Source organism: Protopterus annectens, chromosome 2.part0, assembly GCF_019279795.1.
Source record: "Protopterus annectens isolate FY-2018-M chromosome 2.part0, PAN1.0, whole genome shotgun sequence".
Taxonomy (NCBI): Eukaryota; Metazoa; Chordata; order Ceratodontiformes; family Protopteridae; genus Protopterus; species Protopterus annectens.
Genome location: NC_056728.1, coordinates 436,726,442 through 436,752,017, shown reverse-complemented (window position 1 = coordinate 436,752,017; position 25,576 = coordinate 436,726,442). Strand labels below are relative to the sequence as shown.

General features: G+C 43.8%; 1 protein-coding gene across 1 annotated transcript in view; it reads right to left on the bottom strand.

The window, feature by feature from the left end:
• Window positions 1–25,576, bottom strand: part of VPS13A (vacuolar protein sorting 13 homolog A) — a 4,910,496-nt gene that overhangs the window by 163,839 nt on the left and 4,721,081 nt on the right. Inside the window, exon 70 of the mRNA XM_044060868.1 lies at window positions 14,511–14,634. Within this exon, the coding sequence (XP_043916803.1) occupies window positions 14,511–14,634 (124 nt within the window). The remainder of the gene's footprint in view (window positions 1–14,510; window positions 14,635–25,576) is intronic.

Here is a 25,576-nt window from a genome sequence, read left to right as displayed (position 1 = left end):
GGTGCTGCTCTTCATGCAGCAGCAGCCAGCAGTGCCCTTGTATAGATGCAAAAGCCTAGAAGCTCAGTTATTCCCTAAACAGTTGTCAGTGAAACTCTTTCAAGCTTTGCTGCTACTCTAGAAGCAACTCAGTTATGCACACTGAGCAGCATTGCCTTACTGATCAACCTTAGCCTACAGAAAGTACAGGTTACTCTTGTAGTCTCAGCACTACCAGCACAGTCCTGTCAAATTAACTCATTCCCTTCCGTAACAAAACATACAGTAAGAGCCAGCTATCATGGACAGGCAGTTTCCCATCATCTCTCTGGCCAGCCTGATAGACATAGGCATCCCGAGGCTATGAAGCAATCGTCTCATGTATACCGACAACCACTTACTCCTGAAACAAGCAAATACTTTCTGTGAGAGATACAGTTACACTATGAAATTGGAGGCAAGACTCTCACATAAGGACAAACTGAATGCCAAACAGGTTGTCAGCACACAAACACACACACACACAAACACACTAAATAAGGATACAATACATAAACCCACATATGCGGAAGTACTCACTAGTAACTTATCAAAAGATCAGAGGCCTCCCAAACAGAAGCCACTTACAAATACATCAATGCAAAAAACAACCACAACACACAAAAACACACACACCAATGTCTCAACAAATAAACCCATAAAATGCAACACCACAAACCCTAAATTACTGGTCATATGTGACTCCATTGTGAGACACATGGATGTTCTCCTTACCAGGCTGGATAAGGAGCAGGTTACAGCTAGCTGCTTGTCAGGTGCCAGGATTCGTCAAGTCACTCAAGTTACTCAAACAGAACAACTGATATGACTGAGTCCACGTTGGGGTGAATGACATGAGATGTACCTCACTGGACTACATGAAGAGAGACATGACTGATCTCTCAGATTATGTGCCATAGGCAGGTATAAACATAGCCTTCAGCAGCATTCTACCTTCTCTAAGGATGCCACAATGCAAACAAAAAATAATTGACTAACAACTGGCTTAGCTGCTGGTGTTAGCACAATGGGATCCAATATCTGTCAGCCTGGAAAGACATGCTCGTTAGGCCATGCTGTTTTGCCAGAGATGGTCTGCACCTGTCTCCTCTATGCTTTCAGATACTGGCAAAGGCTTAGCCACTCCCATTGTGCCTTTTTTAGGAAGTGTCAAATAACCAACCTCCTAACATAACAAAATCTTTTCTAGATAAATTCAAGGTACTGCTGCTTAATGCTAGGAATCTAAATAAGAAACTGCACTCCCTGGAAGCCCTCCTCACTTGGGAAGATACTGACATCTGTCCAGTCATCAAGACATGTTTCGAAGGTGTGGAAAGCATCTCGGTCCTGCAGGGCTACAATGCCTTCTATAAGTTCAGATCACATATAAAGCATGAAAGAACCAAAGGAGGAGGTGTATCCATCTTCACTAAGTACAGCTCGAGACTGGTCGAAAAGTACGACTCCCTTGAGCTCCCCATGTCCAATTAACTACAGGCAAATCCCCCTACCACATCATAGCTAGTTATAGATCCCCCACCATGAAACAGAAAAAGCATACTGCATACCTGGACTTACGAGAGTCACTTACTATACAGCCCAACACCTTACTCATGGGTCATTTTAATTATCCTACAATCAACTGGGAAACATTTGCGACCTCAAACATATTTGGTCAGAGTTTCTTGGACTATGTCAATGCAAATTTTCTGGAACAGCTTGTCAGCACACCCATAAAAGGCTCAAATGTCCTGGACATAGTACTCACTAACATGGGGGAGCATTGCACCTCCCCCCGCCCACCATGTGATGTCCTCCCTGGTAAGTTTGGACCATAAATCAGTCTTGTTCAATGTAACTGTAAGACCAGATACCCCATCAAGTTCAAAAATGCTTAAGAATTTCTCTAAGACAAATTACCTCCTACTAAGTGATGGTAAAAGAAGTTTCAAAGCCCCCTTAAATACAGATAACACGGACTTCTATGCAGATGTGTACACCAATGCCTGTATAACCACGTAAGCAACTGTACAGAATCAGCAGTACCTGCCGAGATTACAACAACGTCTTACTAAAAAAAAGCCACCCTGGTGGACCCCTGGTATAAACAGGCTCTACAACAAGAGAAAGAAACTAATGTCCAAGAACAAGAGGGTACTGGCTTAGCAAAGGAAGAAATCCCTCTCTAGCTTAAACAAACAAATAAGAGATCTTGTTTAAGTTCTCCAAAGCTAATTATGAAGCAAAAATAGCCTCCTTATCTAAGGATAATCACAAGGCATTCTTTAACTATGTCTGAAATCTAAAAGGGAATACCCAGCTATGCGCTGACTACTCAACCAGAGGTATTAGCCAACCTTCTAGCTGACAGATTTGGAGAAACTTCACTCCCCTGTCCCCACCAGGCATACCCCCAAAATATTGCTACCATTCCTCAGCCTGTTATCTCAAGAGAGCAGGTCAGCTTGGCACCCTCAAAGGGCAAAAACAAGGCAAAAATATTAATGGAACCACACAACATCCCAGACTGCCATTTAAACAACTTACAACATGACCTAGCAGACCCACTTGGATCCCTGTTTAACCACAGCATGATAACTGGCTATGTTCCAGCAGAATGGAAGATAGTAACAGTAATCACTCTGCACAAAGGGCAACCGTCAACCGACCCTAGGAATTATAGGCCCATAAGCTTGACTAGCCTCATCTGCAAGCAGTGGCAGCTGGTTACTTCAAATCAAACAGGGGCTGCATGAGACAGCTGAATGGGTGGGGTCAATGGGAAGGGGTGCAGCCAACTAGAAAGGGGAGGAGCTATGCTCAAAACCACAAAAACTGTAACTTTAATTAAATACGCTGCCCTGGGTACCAAACAGTCATTATGAGAGTCCAATCAAGACAAAATGAAGTATAGAAGAAAAAAATATTTCAATGCATTGGCTGCATGACAGCTTACTTAATATCTAGATGGAAACAAAAAGGTTGTGAGGCGTGAAAAAATAAATTACTTTTTAAATACATTACTGGAATTCCAGCCAAAATCAAGTACAAGAAAAACAAGCAGCACTCAACTCAAACCACTTCTCCTTGCACTGCAGTTCTAATTATAATTTATATTCAGCTTTATTAAAGTACCAAGTAACATGCTGAAAGTAGCAATCTCTATGATACCCCTACTTGTAAAAATGTTTCTTATCCAGAATAAAAGACCTGCTGCCTGACAACAACTATCTAGTTATTTCAAGTGGAAAACATGATCAAAGTAAAAAATTAAAAGCAAACAAGAAACAAGCTCAAGATACATTGCTTAAAGGATTACTGCATAGGGTATGGACCACACATGATAGACTGGCATTCTGTTTAGTTGACAGGTAAAGCCTGCAAGATGACTGCAAGTCTCCAACAAATGTAATGAGCTTCTTAAAATAATGTAATCCTATCCTTTATTACAAATAATGTCATATGCATTTCAATACCAAAGGCATATGTTATCTAGTTATGTAAGTATTCTCTGCATGGCAACAACAGAAAGGCTTTTAATGTTGGCAATTAGCATTATGCTTATTAAAGCTTACTTGCATCTTACAATCTCAGACAAGCTTACCTGATGGTCATTAAAGCATTGCTACTTAAACACAGAGCAACAGGCACTTTCTGAATAATAATAAGCATAAATCAACATATATAAAAATATGACAGGAACCAGAATGTTCTGCAACATCAAGGACAGATGAAAAGCCACTGTAGTACTTGTGTCTCCCTTGGATGGGGGGGGGGGGGGGGTACTCTGCACATTTACACTGCATAACTGCTCCTTGCCTTGCTTAAACACATCCAGAGTCACTACATGGGGGAGTGGGGTGCAACAAGTATGTCACAATTTGAAATGTCTCTGGCTGACTGTGATGGCCCTGACACATTTGTCATACCTCTCAACCTCAGAACAAGAAATCTGGACAAAGTCATACATAGAAGTGGGACAAAGGCCCAAAAATAAGGACAATTTTAAATACTGCTCTTATAAACTTAGAAAGATAATAGAATAGTAGGTTTTGCATTAGTATGAATTTTCTGAAGGGTATGAAATCTGAAACTGAAATGTCTATCATTATTTTCTAACTTCAGTCTTTAATGATTTTCCACTAATTTGCCAAAAAAACACAATTTTAAGAAAAATGTACCAAAAATGTGATGCAAAAATATAAAATAGCAACACAATACAGCTGGGAACCTGTCAAAGAAGGGACACTTTTTTAATATTAGTACTGCTAACTTGAGCAGCTGACAAAATAAAAGAATTTACACGCATTTCTGAAATAAAAGTAATCTATAACTATTACAGTTATTTATTAATGGTAAACCCTCCATGTTTTCTTCCAAAATTGGCATTTTGCGAAAGGATTATTAGGGGAAGAGCAACATTTTGAGCCAAAATCGGTGACAGTTGAGAGGTTTGGATATGCCTAATTCTATAAAGCAATTTATCTGCACGTACCTCTCAACCTGTTAATGCAGGAAATCTGGACAAGGCCAAATATATTGGGGGAACATATACACAGTACTAAAAACTGCGCTTGTATAAACTGAGACAGTTGATAGAATAACAGGTCTTGCTTTAAGCATGCATTTTTCTGAAGGTTATGACGTCTGAAACTCAGTGTCTGTCATTATTTAGTGACTTAATTCCTAAATGATTTGCCAGAAAACCACAAATTTTATGAGGAACAAACCAAAAATAAGAAGCAAAAATCTATTCATTATGTGAAAATTTGGATAGTTGAGAGGTATAGTTCAGCCGGGGCTGTCTTTGTGTTTGCTGTCCTTCCCCCTCACAAAATCATGGTTGAATGGAGCCCCCACCCTGCAGCCATTTTAATGAACCATTACTTAGTCCCATTTACCATAAACACTAATGTGCATACTGCTTTACTTCTACGATGATTTGGACTTCATTTGAAAGTTTTATTTTGCATTTTACAGCACAAACACCATGGCATCTGCTAAACAAAGCAATGCAGTCTCACAATGAAAACAGACTTAGCATTAAAACTTCTCTGCCCTTGAAACTCACATTCATTGAAACAGCACTGAAACTCACAGCCAAAGAAAATACATTTGGCGAGTGGCAGATAAGGCTATTTTCAAATGATGGGCCCCTTGCACACAAAACATACATGTGTTCTGTGATGCACTTTCCTCATCATCATCATCTTCTTCTTTCGGCTGTTCCCGTTAGGGGTTGCCACAGCGGATCATCTGTTTCCATTTCTTCCTGTCCTCTGCATCATGCTCTTTCACACCAACTGCCTGCATGTCCTCTCTCACCACATCCATAAACCTTATCTTAGGCCTTCCTCTTTTCCTCTTATCTGGCAGTTCCATCCTTAGCATCCTTTTCCCAATATACCCAGCATCCTTCCTCAGCACATGTCCAAACCAACGCAATCTCGCCTCTCTTGCTTTGTCTCCAAACTGTCCAACCTGAGCTGACCCTCTAATATACTGATTCCTAATCCTGTCCATCCTAGTCACACCCAGTGCAAATCTTAACATCTTTAACTCTGCCACATCCAGCTCTGCAACTTCCTGATTGCATTAAATTATATTCCTTGTATAATACAGTACAAAATGTATGCGCCAATAATGACAAAACTGCCCAACTGAGAACATTTCCATTATAAAAGTCTACTCAAACTTCTACAATCTGCCAGTGTTAGTAAATATGCACAATCTCTGCAGAAGTAAAAGTTATCTAAATAATTTCACATTAAAAAGATCTGTAACTAATGAAGAGGTTGCTGCTAGAAAACAACTTTATAGTTCATTGTTTCATCTACAAATAAAGTGCCTATTGCCCTTGAGGAATAAAATGCCTATATTACATTAAAAAATTATAAGCTAGTAATATTGCAATAGGGAATGGATGGCAAATAATGGATGGGTTCATAGTTACTAGGTATCTTCGCCAAAGAGGACATTCTCAAGACGGCAGCATCCACCCCGTTTACAACACAGTATAATATCAGCAATGCATCTACATACCGTGGGAGTAGAACCCACAGCCTTCTGCATCAAAAGCAAGTACACTACCTGTTGTGCTATTAACAATGCAAGCCGTCTCAGCATAAGCAGCACTAAACTTCTCTTCCCCTGCAGCTCTCAGCTCCTTGTAAAATCTACTCGACACTCGGTTGTCTCTCTCAACTTTGCAGCACAAGAAATCTGGAAAATGCCAACATGTATTGGGGAGGGGCAAAAGCACAAAACCCAGGGACACATTTTAAACATTGCTTGTACAATCTTGGAAAGTTGCTAGAATAAAATGCTGTGTTACCACCATGCATTGCACTGCCAAGTCATGAACCCAAGACCCTGTGCAAAACAGTCAGAGCAACATACCACTATTCCAAATCAGCTGTTTTGTGAAAGAGAGGAAGACTGAAACTTAAATGGCTACCATTTAGTGAATTCAGTTCTCACCATAGCTGTCAACCTCTTAGCACAAAACACCTGGACAAAGCCAGGAATGGGGGAATACAGCCCTTAAACATAATCAGTGAATTCAGTTCTCACCATAGCTCTCAACCTTAGCACAAAACAACCTGGACGAAGTCAATAATGGGGGAATACAGTCCCAACAATAGGGACACATTTCAAATATTCATCTTATAAACTTAGAAAAATGCTAGAATAAAAGGTTTTGTGTTAATATGTACTTTCTGGAGAATATGAAGTCTGAAATTCAAATGCCTGTCAGTTTTACTTATTTAACATTTGTTAACCAGAAAAGTCTGACTTGGAACAAAAGCCAATTTTCAGCAGAGGCCCAGGGAGGAATACTGCAGACACGTCTTTGTAACATGGGAGGACTCCAGAACAAACCCACACAAACACAGGGAGGACATGCAGACTCCACACAGAAGACACCCCAGCCAAGAATCAAACCAGAGAACCTCTAGCTGTGAGGCAACAATACTACCACTGCACCATCAACTATTTAAGGAATTAAACACTTAGAAACCACAGATTTTACAAAGAACAGAACAGAACAAAATATGAGGCAAAAATCTCCAAACGTTTCACAAATGGTGGTGGGTAGGGAATTCAGACTCTTGTTACCTGTAGCCAAGGTACAGGGTCTCTCTAGCCACCAGTACACACCGAGTGGGGCATTTTACACACACACACTCCAAGAATCACGTACCAGCCAAATGCACAACTTTCCATCCTGCAACAAGCTTAGAATCTCGTACCTGTAACACGCTCCTGCCAAATAAGCTTAGAATCTTGTACCTGTAACTAGCTCCTGCCAAATGCACAGCTTTCCATTTTGCGTTCGTGAACCTGCAACAAGCTTGCTTCCAATGCTAAAATCCACTGCAACAAGCTTGCTTCCAATGCTAAAATCCACAGTTTGCTTCCAATTCTGCTACCTGCAAAGTAATCCAATGATATAATCCACAGCAAGACTCAATAGCTTTCTAAGCTCCTGCAGCTCACATTCGCACTGGAATGCACACTTCTGGTTTTGTGGCTCTTTCCTGGAATGGTCCAAGACTGCTGACTCTGCAGTCCGATCCCTTTCCAGTCTATGCGGTTAGCACTGCATAGACTTCTGGGGAAACAGCAGTCTGCTTCCTTCTTCCTGAATCCGAACTGGTAAGGCAGCAGTCCGGATTCACTTTGTATGGAGGATTTGGAGGACTGTACCATTTTGGTTCACAGCTGGGGGGGGCTGCAGTCCAATATCACGAGCCACCACTGTCTGTAAGGCTATGGAAAGAATCATTATGGACCTTATTAACAAGAACATAGGTAATCTTCAGACTCTGGACCAAACCCAGTTTGGATTCATTAAAGGTAGATGATGCCTGTTAAAAATGGTTGATTTCTTCAAGAAGGTGACCGAAGCCCTGGATGAGGGAAAGACGGTGCATACCGCCTATCATGACCTAGCCCAGGTATCTGACACAATCCCCTACTCAGGTATTATAGAAAAACTCTCTCAACTGGGAATTAACATCTACATTAAGAGATGGGTAGCTAACTGGTTCACTGTCAGGACACATGCTGTCAAAGAGGGTGACTTCACCTCTAGCAAAAGACCAATCACCAGTGGCATACTACAGGGTTCTGTGCTGGGTCCCTTACGGTTTGGAATTTATTTCTCAAAAGTCCAGCCAAACTTGGTCAGCCCATGGCTGACCAAGTCCAATGAAGATTGCAAATTGGGAGCAATCATCGAGTCGCACAGTGATGTTAATATACTGCAGACAGGGTTAATGCAGACAAACGACTGGTGACAAAGGCATGGATTACAGCTTAATGCAAAAAAGTAAATGCCTTACTTCCTTTGGGAAGGCTGAGAGCCCTGCTAATTACATTACAGACAGCATCCCCCCAAGTGTAGACCCAGTGGTACGTGATATGGGTACTCAGATTGATAGCGATCTAAACTTTGACCACCACATATCCACAATAGTAAGGAAATGCTTCTATGGTACATCTAGACCTAGGGATGTTATAATTTCATTATACTTACCCTTCATCAGACCAATAACTGAGTACAATGCTCCCTTCTGCATGCACCTCACCAGACACCTGAACAATTGGAGTGACCACAGAAGTTTTTCACCAAGAAATTACAGGGTACCAAAACAAGTCTTACATGGAAAGACTGAAAGCCCTGTCATTGTATTCTATCTTTTACAGGTTGCTAAGTGGTGACCTTAGCCTGGCTTATAAGACAGTCTCTGACCCGGCCCTAATGGAAATGCTGCACATTCATAAATCAAACTGCACAAGGGCCACTTGCTCCAGGGATCTTAACCTAGCCTCTGACATGAACAGGTAATGCTGGACAGACAGATGGATACATCTCTCTGAGACTGCCACTTCTCTGGAACAAGCTTCCAATTCACGAAACAGAGCTCCTCCCTGACCCTCTTCAAAGGCAACCTAGATCAATGGATGGGTGACCCCAAATTCACTCCTGGGGTGGTGCCCATGTCCTTTCTGGACAGAGGAAGTTGGTATTAGCTACTATGGACCCTAACCTCTATGAACTTCACTCACCTAACCACCGAAAACTGGGGCAACTAGGGGTAAATATGGCTAGGCTTGTAAGTGCTCTAGGGCCGTTAGCTTGGTAACCACCTATAAAACTGTGAACCTATACATAGGAACTGCTCTGAAAGAGATGAGAAATACCACAATGAGGACAGAATGACAGCAACCAAAATAAAATACTCAGCATTCAAAGAAAAAGAGTCAAATAAGTTTTATACTTCCATGACAATGATAAAAATAATTATACCCACAATGGAATTAAAAAAAAGAAAAAAGAATCTGCTACAGAAATAACAGTAATGATTAGTCAAACAAAAAGTAGAAAGAATGGAAAAAATGTGGGAATGAATTGCACGGAAACAGCACTTTTATCCAAGACTTGGAGAGGTGTGAAATGTTTTCTGCTTAAATATTTGAGTTGCACTTAGTGACCTGTATGGTAATAATACTTTGTATTTTACTGCTCTCTTTCATCTGTTTGTGTTTTTAAGTTTGTTCTGGCACCTTAGTCTTGTTTATCAGCAGTTGTAGGAAGACTGTTTTTTTTTTGTTATTCCGCACTTCTATTTCCACAAGTAGAATTACTTGTAAAAGCTATCCGTTTGTATTATAAACCCTGCTGGCCACAGCCTTGTCATTTAATTCACAGTGGTGGCAGAGCTGTGTAATCATGAGAGATTTTGAGCCTTAGTCATTTATTATTGCATTTTTTTTTCATAAAGAGTGTTACTGGCAAAAGTTTGTATCATCAGGTGCCTTAAACTGTAGGATAAAGTCAATAGTGAGTGCATTCGCTCTGCGCCAGATTGTGCTTCAGTGCTTTTATATTATGCTGATTTTTTACTTACATAAAGTTGCATTCTGTGCCTGCCCCATCCTCCAGTAACACATTAAGCAAAAGTTTGTGAAAGAGTTCCAATACTGCCTTTGGTTGTATGCCTTGCTAGCTAGACTGGTTGGTTTTCCCCAACTGTTCCACCCTTATTGCTGGTGCTGTTTTACAATAAGGCTGTGTCTGTGGTATCTACCCCTTATGATAATCTGCCAGAACTTTTCTCAGATGTTACATTATCACAACCTGAGTCTTTAATCAACTGTGTATAGATTACCTAGTCATTGTTTTTTTTTTTCACGCCTCTGTTAGCACCTTTGTATCTATTGCATTTTTTTCTTATTAACAAATGCAGTATATTCTGTTAATATTACTTATTTTTCTTCCCAGCTCCCTCTTTTAAATTACTTTTCCCCTGGATCACCCCAAGCTCAAACTACTGGCCTGCAGCCCTCTTTAATCGAACAGGGCAACATCGGGATTGGTGTTATTTTCAAAAGATACAGAAAGTATGTTTCACCTTCTGGACAAAATTGTTAGCCCTTGTTTAATTCTATTTTCTTAACTAAAGCACTCCACCAATGAGGTTATCTGACCCCCCACCACCAAATCCTGTGCTTCCTAACAACAGTCTCCCTTTGTATGCTGTTTAATTATTTGAAATCCCTGCCCTGCCTGTACTATTACTACACCCTTTCTCTTTTAAATTCTGGTCTTTCTAATTCCCACATACTCCTTGGTAAAAGTGGTTTATTTTATTTCAGTAAGAAAGGTATGCAAAAACAAGCAAGTACAAAGTACCTACTGCTTTCCTGATTGTTTCTGTAGACTTCCACATCTGTGAAATCAGGGAGAAAATAACTGTTAGTTGCTTATCTGGAGCCAGAATCAGCCAAATCAAGCATGCACTCATGTCAATACAACAAAGGTACCAGTATGATTCTATCATACTTCATGTAGATGTAAATGACCTGAGATGTACCTCCCTGGGCTATATGAAGAGAGACATTATGGAGCTTTCAGATTGTGTGCCTCAGGCTGGTGTGAGCCTAGCATTGAACAGCATATTACCATCACCGAGGATGATGCCACAACATGAGCAAAACATTATTGATTTTAACAACTGCCTGTCTTTCTGGTGTTATGTAAGGGGATCCAATATTTGTCAGCTTGGGAGGATATGGTTAACAGGCCATGTTGCTTTGCCAAGGATGGTCCACATCTCTCCCCTCTAAGCTTTCAAATACTGGCTAAAACTTTATCCACTCCCATAGTGCCTTTTCAGGCAAAGCTAAATTGACAAACCTACCAACATAGCAAAATCAACTCAGCTGAACCTCAAGGTGTTACTGCTCAATGCCAGGAGCCTAAACAAAAAACTACACTCCCTCAGAGCCCTTGTCACACTCAAGAATACAGACATCTGTGCAATTACTGAGACATGCTTTAAAGTGGTATAGAGTACCCAGGCAATGGAAGGTTTCAGTGCCTTCCACACTTTTAGTCCAGTAACTGCACAGAAAAGGGCTGAAGGAGGAGGTGGCTCAATATACCTCAGTAACAAGCATACCTCTAAGGTGGTCAAACAGAATGACATGCTGGAGTTCCTGCATGTGCAGATCACTAGAGACAAAATCCTATACCATATCCTAGCCAGCTATAGGTCAACCCTCCATGTCCCAAAAAGCTCACAATGCATACTTGGACCTATTGTAGACACTTACCATCCAACCTAACATCCCACTCATGAGAAACTTTAATTACCCCTCTATAGACTGGGAATCCTATACAGCGTCAAATCTACAGGCACAGAGATTCCTGGACTTTGTAAATACAAACCCTCTTGACCAAATAATGAATACACCTACTAGAGGCTGTAACATACTGGACCTCATGCTTACAAATATGGGAGAATTCTGTACCCCCCCCCAACCAAATGTCTCATCCTCCCTGGTAACGTCTGACCATAAAGCTGTCTCCTTCAAAATCAATTCCATAACCCTATTAAAACCAGTAACAGTTAGAAACTGTACCATGGCAAATTACCTTTCATGAAGTGATGGACTGTCAAAATCCGATGCCCTTCCAAACTAAGAGAACACAGCAGCCTATGCTGAATTGATCTCAGAAACCCTGTACAACCATGTCAATGACTGCATGGAGGCTGCTGTACCTACCAGAAGCAAGGTCAGGACAAGCCCCAGAAACAAACCACCCTGGTGGCATCCCAAATTAAACAGGATATACAACAAAAGGAAAATATCACCACAAAAATCAGGAAGGGTAATTCCCATAAAAAACAGAAACTTTATCAACAAAGTAAATGGGCAAGTAAGAGCGCTACTTAGGTCAAGCAAAGTTAAGTCTGAGGTTAAGATAGCCTCCCAGGTGAAAGATAACCATAAGGACTTCTTCAGCTATGTCAGAAACTTTCAGGGCATCACAAAGCAATGTGCTGAACTAAAGATTAATGGTGCCACATTCACTGAGCCTGGCGATATAGCAAACCATTTAGTGGACAAATTCCGTTCCAACTTTACCACCCCTCTCACCCCAACCATCCCCTTAAAATATCCTCAAACATAACCACTCCAGCTATAACTAGGGAAGATGTACTGGCTGTACTCACTAAATCCAAGAACATGACCTCAATGGGCCTCTCATAACATCCTGGGATGCCTCCTGAATAGTCTATAATATGACTTATCGGAACCCCCTGGAGTAATTATTTAACTACAGTCTTAAAACAGGCTTTGCGTCACTTGAATGGAGGGCTACAACGGTCATCCTCCTTCATAAGGGAGAACCTTCAACAAATCCTAGAAACTAAACCCAGTAGTCTGACTAGTCTTATTTGCAAAGACAAGGAAACACTTAACCTGGAAATTATCAGCAAAGACATAGGAGACCTCCAGACATTGGATCCATCCCAAAATGATTTTGTCAAAGGAAGGGCATGCTTACTGAATCTGGTGGACTTCTTTGAAAAGGTTAATAATGCAATGGATGAGAGAAAACTGTAGGTACTGCCTACCTAGATCTGGCTAAACCATTTGACGCACACACTGGATATCTAGCTGACTCACTGATAGGACCCATGAGGTTAGAATCACTGAGGCCATCTCCACAAAGAGGCCAGTCACCAATGATGTCCCCCAAGGCTCTGTACTGGGCCCACTCCTCTTTGGCATCTACTTCTCAGATGTCAAAGCAAATGTCAAAGGCCTTTGGTTGACCAATTTCACAGATGACTGCAAACTGGGAGCAGTCATTGAATCCCTCCAAGATGGGAATACCCATCAGGAAGGTCTAATACAGAAAAATGCTTGGTGCCAAAGCCATTGCTTAAAACTCAATACCAAGAAATGTATTACAGTACCTTCTGGGAAGTCTATCACCCCAGGTAACTACATTATCAATAACACACCCTTAAAAGTCAATTCAATAGTGAAGGATCTGGGAACTCATGTAGATAGTAACCTAACCTTCGAACAGCATGCATCCAAGTAGTAAGAAAATCATTTTATGTTACTTAACTTATAAGCAACAACATGGCATCTAGGTCCACAGAGATCATCATACCACTACACTCAGCCTTCATCAGGTCCATCACAGAGTATAATGCTCCCTTTGGTATGTACCTAACCAGACACATGCAGCAACTGGAACATCCACTAAAGTCCCTTACAAAAGGATACAGGGAGTAAACACAATGTCCTATGCAGATGGTCTCAAAGCTCTGTCTCTTTAATCAATACCATATGACTATATGGACTTTTAAGATGTGATCTTTACCTGGCATACAGGGCATCCCTGGTCCCTGTTTTGATGAACCTTTTGCACATCCACAAAAAAAAAAAAAAAACAGCATCAGAACTACTAGATTATAAGACCTAAATTTTTTACTTGTGACATAAATAGGACATGCTGGAGAGACAGAGATGTTTCTCAGAGAATTCCCATTCTCTGGAACAGGCTCCACATCCATGTGAAGCAGACTTCCTCCCTATCTCTTTTTAAGGACAACTTTGACCAATGGATGGGTAATCGGAAATTCGCCATTGGTCTGGCTTCTATGTCTGTGACGGACAGAGGTAGACAGTAAACCACCACCTGTATAAATCAAACTTTTGGGTCATATTTGGATTGCAGAGCTAGGCTTATAAGGGCCCTAGTTGTCATTAGACCAGTATACACCTGTGAACCTAAGCACCTATTGCAGTTGGAAACTGAAGTACATTATGTCACATTTATCATCTGACCAAGACAGACAAATTAGTTCCTTTTATAGTTAAAAAATGCATAGGATTGCTTGCATTATTTAAAGAGAGAAATTCTTATAGGCTAAAAAATGGCATCTATGGATGGAAGACTAATGAGTCTATTTAAAAAAATGTGGGAAAAAGAAAGGTGAAAGGACGTTTGATTATGAATGCACACATCCACACCTACCTACCTACCCATCCATATGAGATTTAAATCACCCAAGTATGTTGCACTCATTTCAAGCAGGAAAGAATTTACATCCAAACATTCCAGGGTTGCAGCTGTTTATGAGCTAATTAAAAAGTTCATAAATGTACTGTACCTTTGCTTCAATGCGTAACCTTCTGTCTTGGACAATGAAGGGATCCTTGGTAAACTCATCAAACCTGTAGTGCCATTCACAGATATGCTGGCCAAATGTTCCTTTTGTTACGTACAACACCATACTAAAAGGATTAAAGGTACAAAGTGAATCAGAAATTATAAAGATATCTAAAACAAAGTACATAATTTTGAGAAATGTAGTCAAAACAAGTACAAAGATGAACAACAGTCGATGTATCATTGGAACAACTTCTTCTACTGATAAAACTAAAAATGTTTTCAGTGAAAAATTACTACAGTGTACCAAACTCCTCTATATTTAGAATTCCCATGTAATGGAGGACTTTCTGTTTAAACCTTTGATGACACTGGGTAAGGAATATGCACAAATCTCAAGTGAAATGATACCCAAGAGGAGAAGGTTGCTGGAATTTAGCCTAAAAAATTATGTATACCTCCTCTGAAGGCAGAGGAAATTAATGAAATTTCACTCTAGGTCTGATGGCTAAGGAAGATATTACAGATGTTACTGTGCTCCTACAGCCAGACATAAACAATACCATTGACAAATCAACCTTGCACAAGTATCCCATATGGGGAAAGGTGGAACAGTAACTTGGAACACAAAACACTCATCCTATCTGACTGGAAGGACAAGTTGCCAATATGTGAGTGCCACAAGGCGCAAACAGATGTCATTACAGTTGGTAATTAAGTTCTTGAGTTGGCAGAATATGATTTTGCAATCAATCACATGCCTTGAGTGAACATACAAAACTCCACAATGAAGAATGAAAGAAAAACATTTAGCAGTGCAGTCAGAGTCCATGTTGGCCTTTGGGCATGCCAGAAACCATGCATTTGCTGACTGCAGTTTACTTAAACCATTCCACAAGTATTACATGGCCTTTTCCAGGGAGCTAGCCTTACCTGAGGACATCCAGAAATGAAAGGCAGACAGTGTTGTAAATACATGTGAAAAAACCCAGACGTGTGTCTCAGTAAAATCAGTCACTAATTAGGAAAGAGTAAATAAAGACTGTTGCAAGTAGCTGAATAGCACTGAACTAAGGAGGGAAGTAATTCACCTTGACCTCATTGATCTGCATGCAATCCTCATGCTAGGATCGACTAAGAAACTTTCAGAATACTGTTCCAATAAACATCTCTAATGGATTTATGCTAAGGATGTTGGACATTTGGTCACAAAATGCTTGTCGTGGCTCTCAGTAAACAAGTCCATGTCAACAGTATGGAACTAGCCCCCAAAACCTTTTATACCTACGAGATATAAAAAATATGTACCATATATTACTTACAGTTTACCCAAACTATACAAAAACACCTGTTATTCCATATTAAAAACTGTCACAACATATACAAATCAGACAATTGTATAAACAAATGTGTTATGTCCCTATTTTACACACTATACAATATCTATACATACACAAATCTATCTCTCTCCCTCTCTCTCTATATATGTGTGTGTGTGTGTATGTGTTTGTTTGCGTGCACATGTGTGTCTGTGTGCATGAGTTCCATGAGGTGTCTGATAATGGCCAAGACTGACCTTTATATTGTTGACCAACTCTGGTCGACAAGGCAGACGGTTAACAGCTGTGCAATAAAGGCTAATCCCTGGAAAAGAGGAATATGACCCTTCCATGGGGAATTTTCGATCTCTGAGTTAGTATATAACCTATACGCACAGCCCCTGCAAAAACAGTGTTTGTGTCACTGCATGTTCTGAGGAGTAACCTTGGACCATGACTGAAGGTATCAAACTTTTGCGATTCAACATTACTGTGCTGACATTAAGCATTTCAACATAACGCCAAATCAACTATTGCCACTAAGTCCATTCACAGACACACACACACACACATATATTTTATATATATATATATATATATATATATATATATATATATATATATATATGTAGGTCTCCTTCTGTTTGTTGAAAGTACACTTCATTGACAAACAGAAGGCCGAGCCCACTTCCGTGAAAGTGCACTACATCGAAAGTGCACTTTTGTGAAAGCCGATTCACTGAATCTCGTTACAGTGGGGATAAGGGAATATATCCTTTTCCCCCCTGTAGTGCAACCTTGGAGTTAGTATATTTAAAGTGCACTTTCATGAAAGTGAGTTTGACAGTTTACATTTCGATGAAACAATTTTGATGAATCAACATAGATCCATACATATATATATATGTGTGTGTGTGTGTGTGTATGTGTGTAGTAATGCACAAGGGAGTGTACATGGCATAGACTAACTGCATGCCCAAGAGTGCTATGAGGCATGAAACGGATGGGCAAGTACCTTACAGTAATAGGGTGTGCAGTAATATCTGTACTACTCATACCACCAAGTACATTACTTCACTTGTAATATAGTCTTCTGTATTGTTTTGCAGGTTGAATTCTACATTTAGCAGCTTACAAGTTCATAGAAGTATACTAGGCTTATGACTTGGTGCCTTTTTAAACCTAGCTATGCTTCACAATTTTGAGTACCCAAGGTTATTTAAAGGAGTGTATATATGCTGGTGCCAGACTTGGGTAAATTTCTGACTCCGCATTCACTGGTCCAAATAACACCTGACCTGAGTAAGATAAGAAGTTTACTTCACATGAATAGGGAACCCTGTTTCAGAGAAAGGGTAGTCTCTGAGACAAATACCTGTCCTTCCAACATGTCCATTAATATCGCAGACAAGGTTAAGGTCCTTAGATTGGTTAATTTTGGTGCTATCTGTTTTGTTAATGTGCAGCAGGTCCATCAGAGCAGGATCAGTGGATGCCTTGGTATGCCAGGAACAGATCACCTCTCAGCAGCCTGTAGACAGAGTACAGGGATAGGGTTTTGGACCATCTGTGTAGGACATGCCATTCAATTTTGTGAGGAGCCTTTGTAGATGCTCCAGATGTTGTATATGTCTGGTCCGGTACATACCAAAGGGGATGTTGTACTCAATGACTAGTCTGATGAGGGCCTAGTACTATGGAATAATGATATCCTTGAATCTAGATGTGATACCCCTGCTTACAAGTAGGGCAACGCAGAATGATTTCCTTACTGCTGTAAGCTGGCTGAAGGCCAGGTTTCTGTCTACATGTGTTCCAGAGTCTGTGACTGTTAATACCCCCTCAGAGAAGATCCAGCAATGTGGTAGTTTCTTGGGGTTGCCATTTTCCAGGCAGATACTATTATGCATTTCTTGGCATTGAGTTTTTGATAGTTGTTCTGGCACCAGTTATTAGTCCATGTCAGGCCTTCTTGGTGACTATTTTTGTCTTTGGGAGATTCTATAACTGAACCTAATTTGCAGTCATCAGTCATCTACAAACTTCATTAAAAGAGACCTTTGACATTAGCCTTGATTTCTCAGAAGTAGATGCCAAAAAGAAGTAGGGCCAGCACAGAGTCATAATGGATTCCGCCAGTGACTAGTCTCTTTGTGGAGACAGACTCTTTTATACTAACTTCTTGTTCCTATCTGTGAGCCAGCAAGCTATCTAGCAGGTGACATATGGGTTTCTATCTAATTTCATGAGTTTGTCTATAATGCCTGAGTGGGGTACTGTGTCAAATGTTTTGGCCAAGTCGACAGATGCAGTATGCACAGTTTTGCCCTCGTCCATTGCTTTTGTGACCTTCTCAAAGAAGTCCACCAGGCTGAATGAGCATGGCCTACTATCTTTTTTTGTTTTGGTCCATACAGACATCATTTATGCTAGCCCAGCCACCAGTACACCATGTCCATACTGGGACTACCAGCATCCTCCTAGCCACTCCAGACTTGCTCCACTGGATCTCTGACATATGTGCTTCCATCTGTTTTTGCCTTTTTTTTTTAAATTTTATATGCCCTACCCCCTTTTCCCTTTCCCCACCCCACCTACACTCTTGCTGGTCGTGTCCAAGGGCAACTCCTCTTTTTGGACCATGCCTCCCACTAGGGAGCATTCATAGCTACCGTCCCCCAGGATGGGCACACCCACCCCTTCATGCTGTGCAGTCACCTGAGGCACAACTGAATCTGGGTTGGCTAGGCCGTAATAAGAAGTTATGTACTCACCATAACATTCTATCTGAGTAGGTGGCTTCATTTGTCTGCAACCTGTGGGTCTTGGATCCAATATCGGATCCGAGCCGGCAACTATTTATACAGCTATGGATCCAAGCTCCTAGCTCCTCCCCTCACCCATAATCCCCTGCCAACCCTAAATTACCTCAGATCAAGTTTGCCCTCCTACATATACCTGAAAAGGTATCCCAACAGGAAAGGGCAGGATAATATCACCAAACCAACTCTTCTGAATGCCGGGGGGATGGTTGCAGACAAATGAAGCCACCTACTCAGATGGAACGTTATGGTGAGTACATAACTTCTTAATCTCGAGTAGGGACTTAATTTGTCAGCAACCTGTGGGACAGAGTCCCCAGCTACCTGAATCTTGGGCGGCCATCATGGAAGGATGTTCCGGAGCACTGCGGAGCCAAAGGATGCTCTCCCTCTGGAAATGACATCCAGTTTGTAGTGGTTGATAAAGGTATGAGATGAGGCCCAAGTGGCTGCCGAGCAAATATCATCCAGGGGGACTCTAGATCTGAATGCAGCAGAAGTAGATATGGAGCGAGTGGAATGTGCATGAACCCCTTGAGGTGCGGGCCTCCCAGAAGTCTCATAAGCTAGAAGGATACATTGGGAAATCCAGCGTGATAAGGTGACCTTCGAAACGGCTTTACCCAAACAGAATTTGGCAACGGAGATCAACAGCTGATCAGATTGTCTGTGACCAGCAGTCCTATGAATATAGAAATGCAGCTGCCTGTGCACATCTAAAGAATGCAGCTTGTACTCTCCTTTATTTTGATAATTAGGGAAGAAAACAGGTAGGTTAATGGACTGATTGATATTGGTTTCTGAGGCCACCTTATGTAGGAAGGATGGATTGGTCCTGAGGTACACTCTATCCTGATGAAAAACCAAGTAAGGGGGTTTTACGGACAGAGCTTGAAGTTTCTAAACTCTTTTCGCTGAAGTGATGGCTACCAGGAATGCTGTTTTCCAAGACAGGTATTTAAGATCAGCCGAAACAGCTGGTTCAAAGGGAGAAGCAGTCAAGGCCTGAAGAACTAGCGATAGGTCCCAAGGGGGTACGGCTTCTTTGATAGGGGGCCTGAGCAAAAAAGTACCCTTGAGGAAGGTTTTACATAGTTTAGCTGACATCAAAGGACCTGTCTCGTGTCCTACATGGTAATGGGAGATGGCTGCCAATTGTATCTTGACTGTCGAACAGCTAGCCCCTTGCTGAAAAAGTCCGGTAAGGAAGTCCAAAACGGACGTTAGCAGAGCAGTGAAGGGGTCCAAAATTATGATGTTCCGCCCAGACGGAGAAGCGCTTCCATTTACTGTGATAAACTTTCCTGGTGGAAGGTTTATGCGCTGCCACTAAGATACTGGGAGTCCTGATTAAGAGTGGAACTGGAGCAGCCAAGCTGTTAGCTTCAGGTTGTCCAGGTTCGGGGTTGGTAAGCCTGATGGGTGGGATATTAGATCCGGGCTGGGATCTAGAATCCAGGGATGATTCACCAAGTGAGACCACAGGTAAGGGAACCAAGTTTGCCGAGGCCAGAATGGGGCAATGAGGATCATTTTGCTCCCCAACCGATAGGCTTTCTGTAACATCTTTAGCATCAGGGGTAGAGGAGGATAGGCATAAAGTAGACCGGGCGGCCAAGCATGCACTAGAGCGTCTCTCGGGGTTTCCCCTGGTGGGGGAATCAGCGCGAAGAAGCTGTCGCATTTTGTATTTTAGGGAGAGGGAAAAAGATCGCAGCAGGGTTGCCCCCATTTTGCAAAAATCCACTTCGCTACTCGGGAGATGAGAGACCACTTGTAAGGGGAAAGAATAGTGCAGCTGAGTTTGTCCGCCAGAATGTTGGACCGTCCCGGAATGTGCGTTGCGATCAGAAAGCGGTTGGTGGAGATCGCCCATTCCCACACCCTCATGGCCTCTCGGCAGAGAGGATAAGACCTGGTTCCCCCCTGTTTGTTGATATACCAGACAACTGACATGTTGTCCGTCTGTATCGCAATAGTTCCTACGGGAAGAAGGTTGTGAAGTGCTTGCAATGCTAACAGCACCGCTCTCATCTCCAGAACATTGATATGCAGGGAGGTCTCTGTGTCGTTCCACGTGCCTTGAACCGTTCTGCCTGAGCAATGCCCCCCCCCCCACCCGAGGCGAGAAGCATCCATGGTCACCGTGACGAGAGGAGGTGGAGCGCAGAAGGGGCGGCCTGTATGGAGGTCTGGGGAATGAAGCCACCATAACAGGGCCCTCCTGCAAGCCTTGCTGATAGAGACAGGGTGATTGAGAGGAAGAAGCTGAAAGGACCATTGTACTTGGAGGGTCCACTGTAGTACCCTCATGTTTAGTCGAGCGCATGGAAGGAGCGTTATTGCCGCTGCCATAGAGCCCAGTGCCCTCAGTACCAATTCCGCCGGTGGAGCTTCTGATTAAAGGATGGCCCGCACATGTAATCGCAGATTCTGTAGTCGTTCCGAAGTGAGGTAGGCTCGTAGACTTCTCGTATCTAATCTGGCCCCTATGAAGTCTATCACTTGTGTCAGAGCAAGGGAGGATTTGTCCATATTGATCGTGATGCCTAACTGGGAAGCTAGGCGGAGAAAAAAATCTCTGGCTGAGCAGAGTAGATGCCTTGTTGGGGCGGTCAGGAGCCAGTCGTCCAGGTACGGGAAGACCTGCATTCCCTGAAGTCTCAGGTGGGCCGCTATCACTGCTAAAACTTTGGTGAACACCCTGGGGGCTGTGGTGAGGCCAAAGGGAAGGACCCTGAACTGATAGTGGCTGGCTCCCAGCCGGAAGCGGAGAAACCTCCTGGATCGTCTGTCCATTAAAATGTGGTAGTACGCATCCTTGAGGTCTATTGAGCACATCCAGTCGTTCTCCCGCAACAGGGAGAGAATGGATTGAAGAGTGACCATTCGGAATTTCTCCTTGGTTACCGACAGGTTCAAGAGGGAAAGGTGTAGAATTGGTCTCAGGTCCCCCATCTTTTTTGGCACCAGAAAGAACCTGGAGTAAAACCCTAATCCGAGCTGGTCTGGGGGGACGGGTTGGATGGCCCTTTTTTCTAGCAGCTGCTGGATTTCTGTGGCTGCAGCCTCCCTCTGATCGGGTGGTACATCGGGGAGGTTCCTGAATCTGGGAATATGTTGCATAGGGATTTTGTAACCTCTGGATATAATCCGAAGCACCCAGCGTTCTGACGTGATGGACTCCCATGCCACCAGATGCCTCGAGAAGTGCCCCCGACTGCCTCCAGAGTGGAGCAGTCGGGCAACCCTTCAGGGCTGTTGCGTGGGCTGATCAGAGAAGGATTCTCTGGACCCAAAATTTCTCGGGGCCCCTCTGCCTCTAGGGCGGCGTCCTCCCTGTCCTCCTCTGCCATGGAAGGACTGGTTGTCCGGAGCAGGTTGGGAATGTTGCGATTTCCGGAACCACATCTTCTTCTGTCCCTTTTGGTTCTTGGAGAAGGACCTCTGGGGAGCAGAGAAGCGGACTCCGACAGCAGACAACGTCTTCCCATCCTTCTCGCTCTGGGCAAGTGTCTCGCGAATGGTCTTGCCAAACAAGGCAGAACCATCAAAGGGAGCATTCGCAAAGGACGCCTTGAAGGGCTTCGTGAAGTCGCAATGTCGGAGCCAAGCCTGGCCTCTCATAACTAGGCCCGCTCCGCTAGCTCTAGCGGCTCCCTCAGTGGCGTGAGACAACAGCCGCATAGAGGTATTAGAGATAGATCTCGGAGTGGCCATACGAGTGGAGTACAATTGCTTGTCCTCTGCCGACATGGACTCCGGGGGGGAAGCAGCGTATTCTTTAATAAGATCCCGCTGCATCCTGATGACGTGTACCATGTAGTTCAGAGACCTTACTGAGAAGGTCGCTGAACTGAATACCCGCTTCCCAAGGCGATCCATCGAACGGGACTCCTTACTCAGAGGATGGACCGAGGGGCTCTCCTGAGCTAGTTCCCTCTTAGTGGCTGCCGCCATCAACATGGCATCTACAGGGGGACCCTTGCTCCAGTGGGGCCGGTCTGCGGAGGGGCTCAAGATCCTATCCGGGCATTTAGGGATTCGCTCCACAGTGTCCGGCTCCTTGCACGCCCTGGTGGTTACAAGGTCCACCAGGGGGTCGGCCGGAGGGGACACCCAAGAGGTAGATGGGTCTGCTTCGAATGCCTCCAGGAACACGGACTCGGAGGAAGCCTTGGGGGCAGACCACCCCCCCTGAGCCTGAGCATTTCCATGATGTCTCCAAAGGAGACATCCTCAGGGGGTGACCTTGGGGAGCCTTCCCCTTCATCCAAGTCAGTGTCCTCTGTTAAGGACTCAGGGGAGTCCACATGCCTCCTCTTACACTTATGCTTGCGAGGCACTTCCTCGGGGGGGCTGTCCGAGGAGGTCTCTCCAGCAATATCCTGTTCCAAAGGAACAACCTGGGACATCGAAGCAGGCTGTCCCTGTGGCCGGGTGATGGAAGCCTGACCCAGCAGAGAGGGAGTGCAGGGCGGAGCCGAGACAAGGGCCGGAGGTCTGGATGCTCTCGACAGAGCCCTCTCCACTACATCGAAGGCTGAGGGGGAGCCGCCCTCCCTGGGCTCCAAGAGCCGACTCCCACTCGGATCTGATGAAGGGATCAGAACCGGCGCTGAGACCGTTGGATCCGAGGGACCAGTGTGCTCCGACTTGGACGGAGCTGAAGGCACACTGAATCCCTCGGATCCGAAGCTCGGGCCACGGCTCCGAGAGGTCAGATCCGAAGATGGAACTGACAGACTCGAGGGCAGGGTCGGATCCAAAGTACCCAGTACTGTCGGTGCTGACCCACCCCCGGCTCCAATGCTGCTCGTCTCCAAGCGCTCCGAACCCGGAAAGCGGGTCGGAGAAGGAGCTATCAGAGTAAAAGAAGGTGTCGAGCTCCCCCCCCAAAGGGGGGAGGCAGGAGCACTCCCATCTGCAGCTGGGCCTGGATGAACCTTCTCATCATCCGGTCCAAGTCTGCATCAGACAGGCTGTAAGTGGATCTCGACGAGGCCACCGAGGCAGGCCTGGAGTGCCACCTCGATGACCTCGATGGAGATCGGGTCTCCTCCTCCTCAGGCCCCGGGGAGAAACAAGGTGATCAGAGCTGAGGAGGAGGAGACCTGGAAGCCGTGGAGGGGGAAGCCCGCTTAGCCGGGGGGGGCCGAAGCGGAGGCCTCGGCCCGCCGCTTGTGGTGCTTCTCCCTCCTGGCCTCCCTGGCCTCCGGCGCCTTAGTAGAAGTTTGAATCCCGGCCGGAGGAAGGGGGGGCAGGAGTGGCCACCACCACAGGCTGAGGAGGTGCTACGGGAGTAGCGGAGGCCAAAGCCGACTCCGGGGGCAAAAGTCCCACCAGGACCAGCTTCGACCTCCGCTCCTTCAGTGCCCTGGGGTTGAACGCTGCACAAATGGTGCATCCCGAGGACAGGTGTTCAACTCCAAGGCACCAAACAAACCGAGTGTGGCCATCTGCCGGAGAGAGCTTATGGCCACAATCGGTGCATTTAGAAAAAATAGGCTTTGGGGCCTCTGACATATCCCAAAACTAAGTAAACTACACAAACACACAAGGCCCCAAATGCAAGCACACACAATCACACTCTAACGACCAGCGAGGGGAGGGTAAACACTAAAAATTTAAAAATTAACAGACTAGATGGAAACCCAATACACACACACTAATTAACTGACAGAAAAATAGGCTAAAGAGATAAAAAGGGAACACTTATCTCAATAATTGCCAGGAGCTCAAAATCCAGCTGACACACTCTAGAGCAGCAAACTAGATCTGAGGTCATTTGGGGTTGGCAGGGGATTATGAGTGAGGGGAGGAGCTAGGAGCTCGGATCCATAGCTGTATAAATAGTTGCCGGCTCGGATCCGATATCGGATCCAAGACCCACAGGTTGCTGACAAATGAAGTCCCTACTCCAGATTAAGGGCTTTATCACTCTGTGTCACTGTAGTGGCTTGGCATGACTTGCACTTGAAATCAAACTGGGTTGGACCCAGTGTTTGATGGTTTCAGATGTTGTTGCTTATCATTTCCATGATAATTCATTCCAGGGCCTTGTATATGACAATAGTGACACTTATGGGTCTGTAGTTACCAGGGTCAGTAGATGGCCCCACCCTTGTGAGGGGGAAATAAAATGTGCAGTCCTTCATTCTCTTGGCATGAAGCCTGTCTGCAGGCTACTGTTAAACAGTGATTCTAGTTGTCCTGACAGGTCATATTTCATATCATTAAAGAGACAGCAGGAATGTTAGTGCCCCTAATGGATATTCGGACAAGCTGGTCCAGGAGGTTTGTATTTCATGAATCACTGGGCCTGTGTGTTTGGGGTCATGTATAATTTCCAGTTTATAATGGGGTAGTTAAAGTCATCCATAAATATGGTGTTGGGTTGAAGGGGAGTGTCTCTAGTATGTTTACATATGTGTTTTGGGTTCCCTGGGACACAGAGGGTAACTTACAGCTTGCAAGGATACTGTATGGGACTTTGTCTATGATGATCTGGATATGGAGGAGTTCAAGTGCTTTATACTGCTTGACCAGCCTTAAGGTGTGTGAGTTTTTGATAAACTGAGACACTACCACCTTTTGCCCCTTCATGATCAGCAGCTGGTCTAAAGCAGTGGAAGATATTATAGCCCTACACTGCTGAGCTGCTGTCACAGCTTTAAACCAAGTTTCAGTAAATATACACACATATCTACATTCTTGAGGGTGAGGAGAGCTTGCAGGGAGTGGAGTTTCTTTGTTAGACAACTGGCATTGAGCAATAACACCTTTAGATTTTCTTGGGTTGGTTTTGCTATGTCAGAAGGTTTATCAGGCTGGCAATCCCTAAAAGGGGCACTCTATGAGTGTGGACAAGGTTTTAGCCAATATTCAAAAGCCTAGAGGGGGCAGGTACAGCCCATCCCTGACAA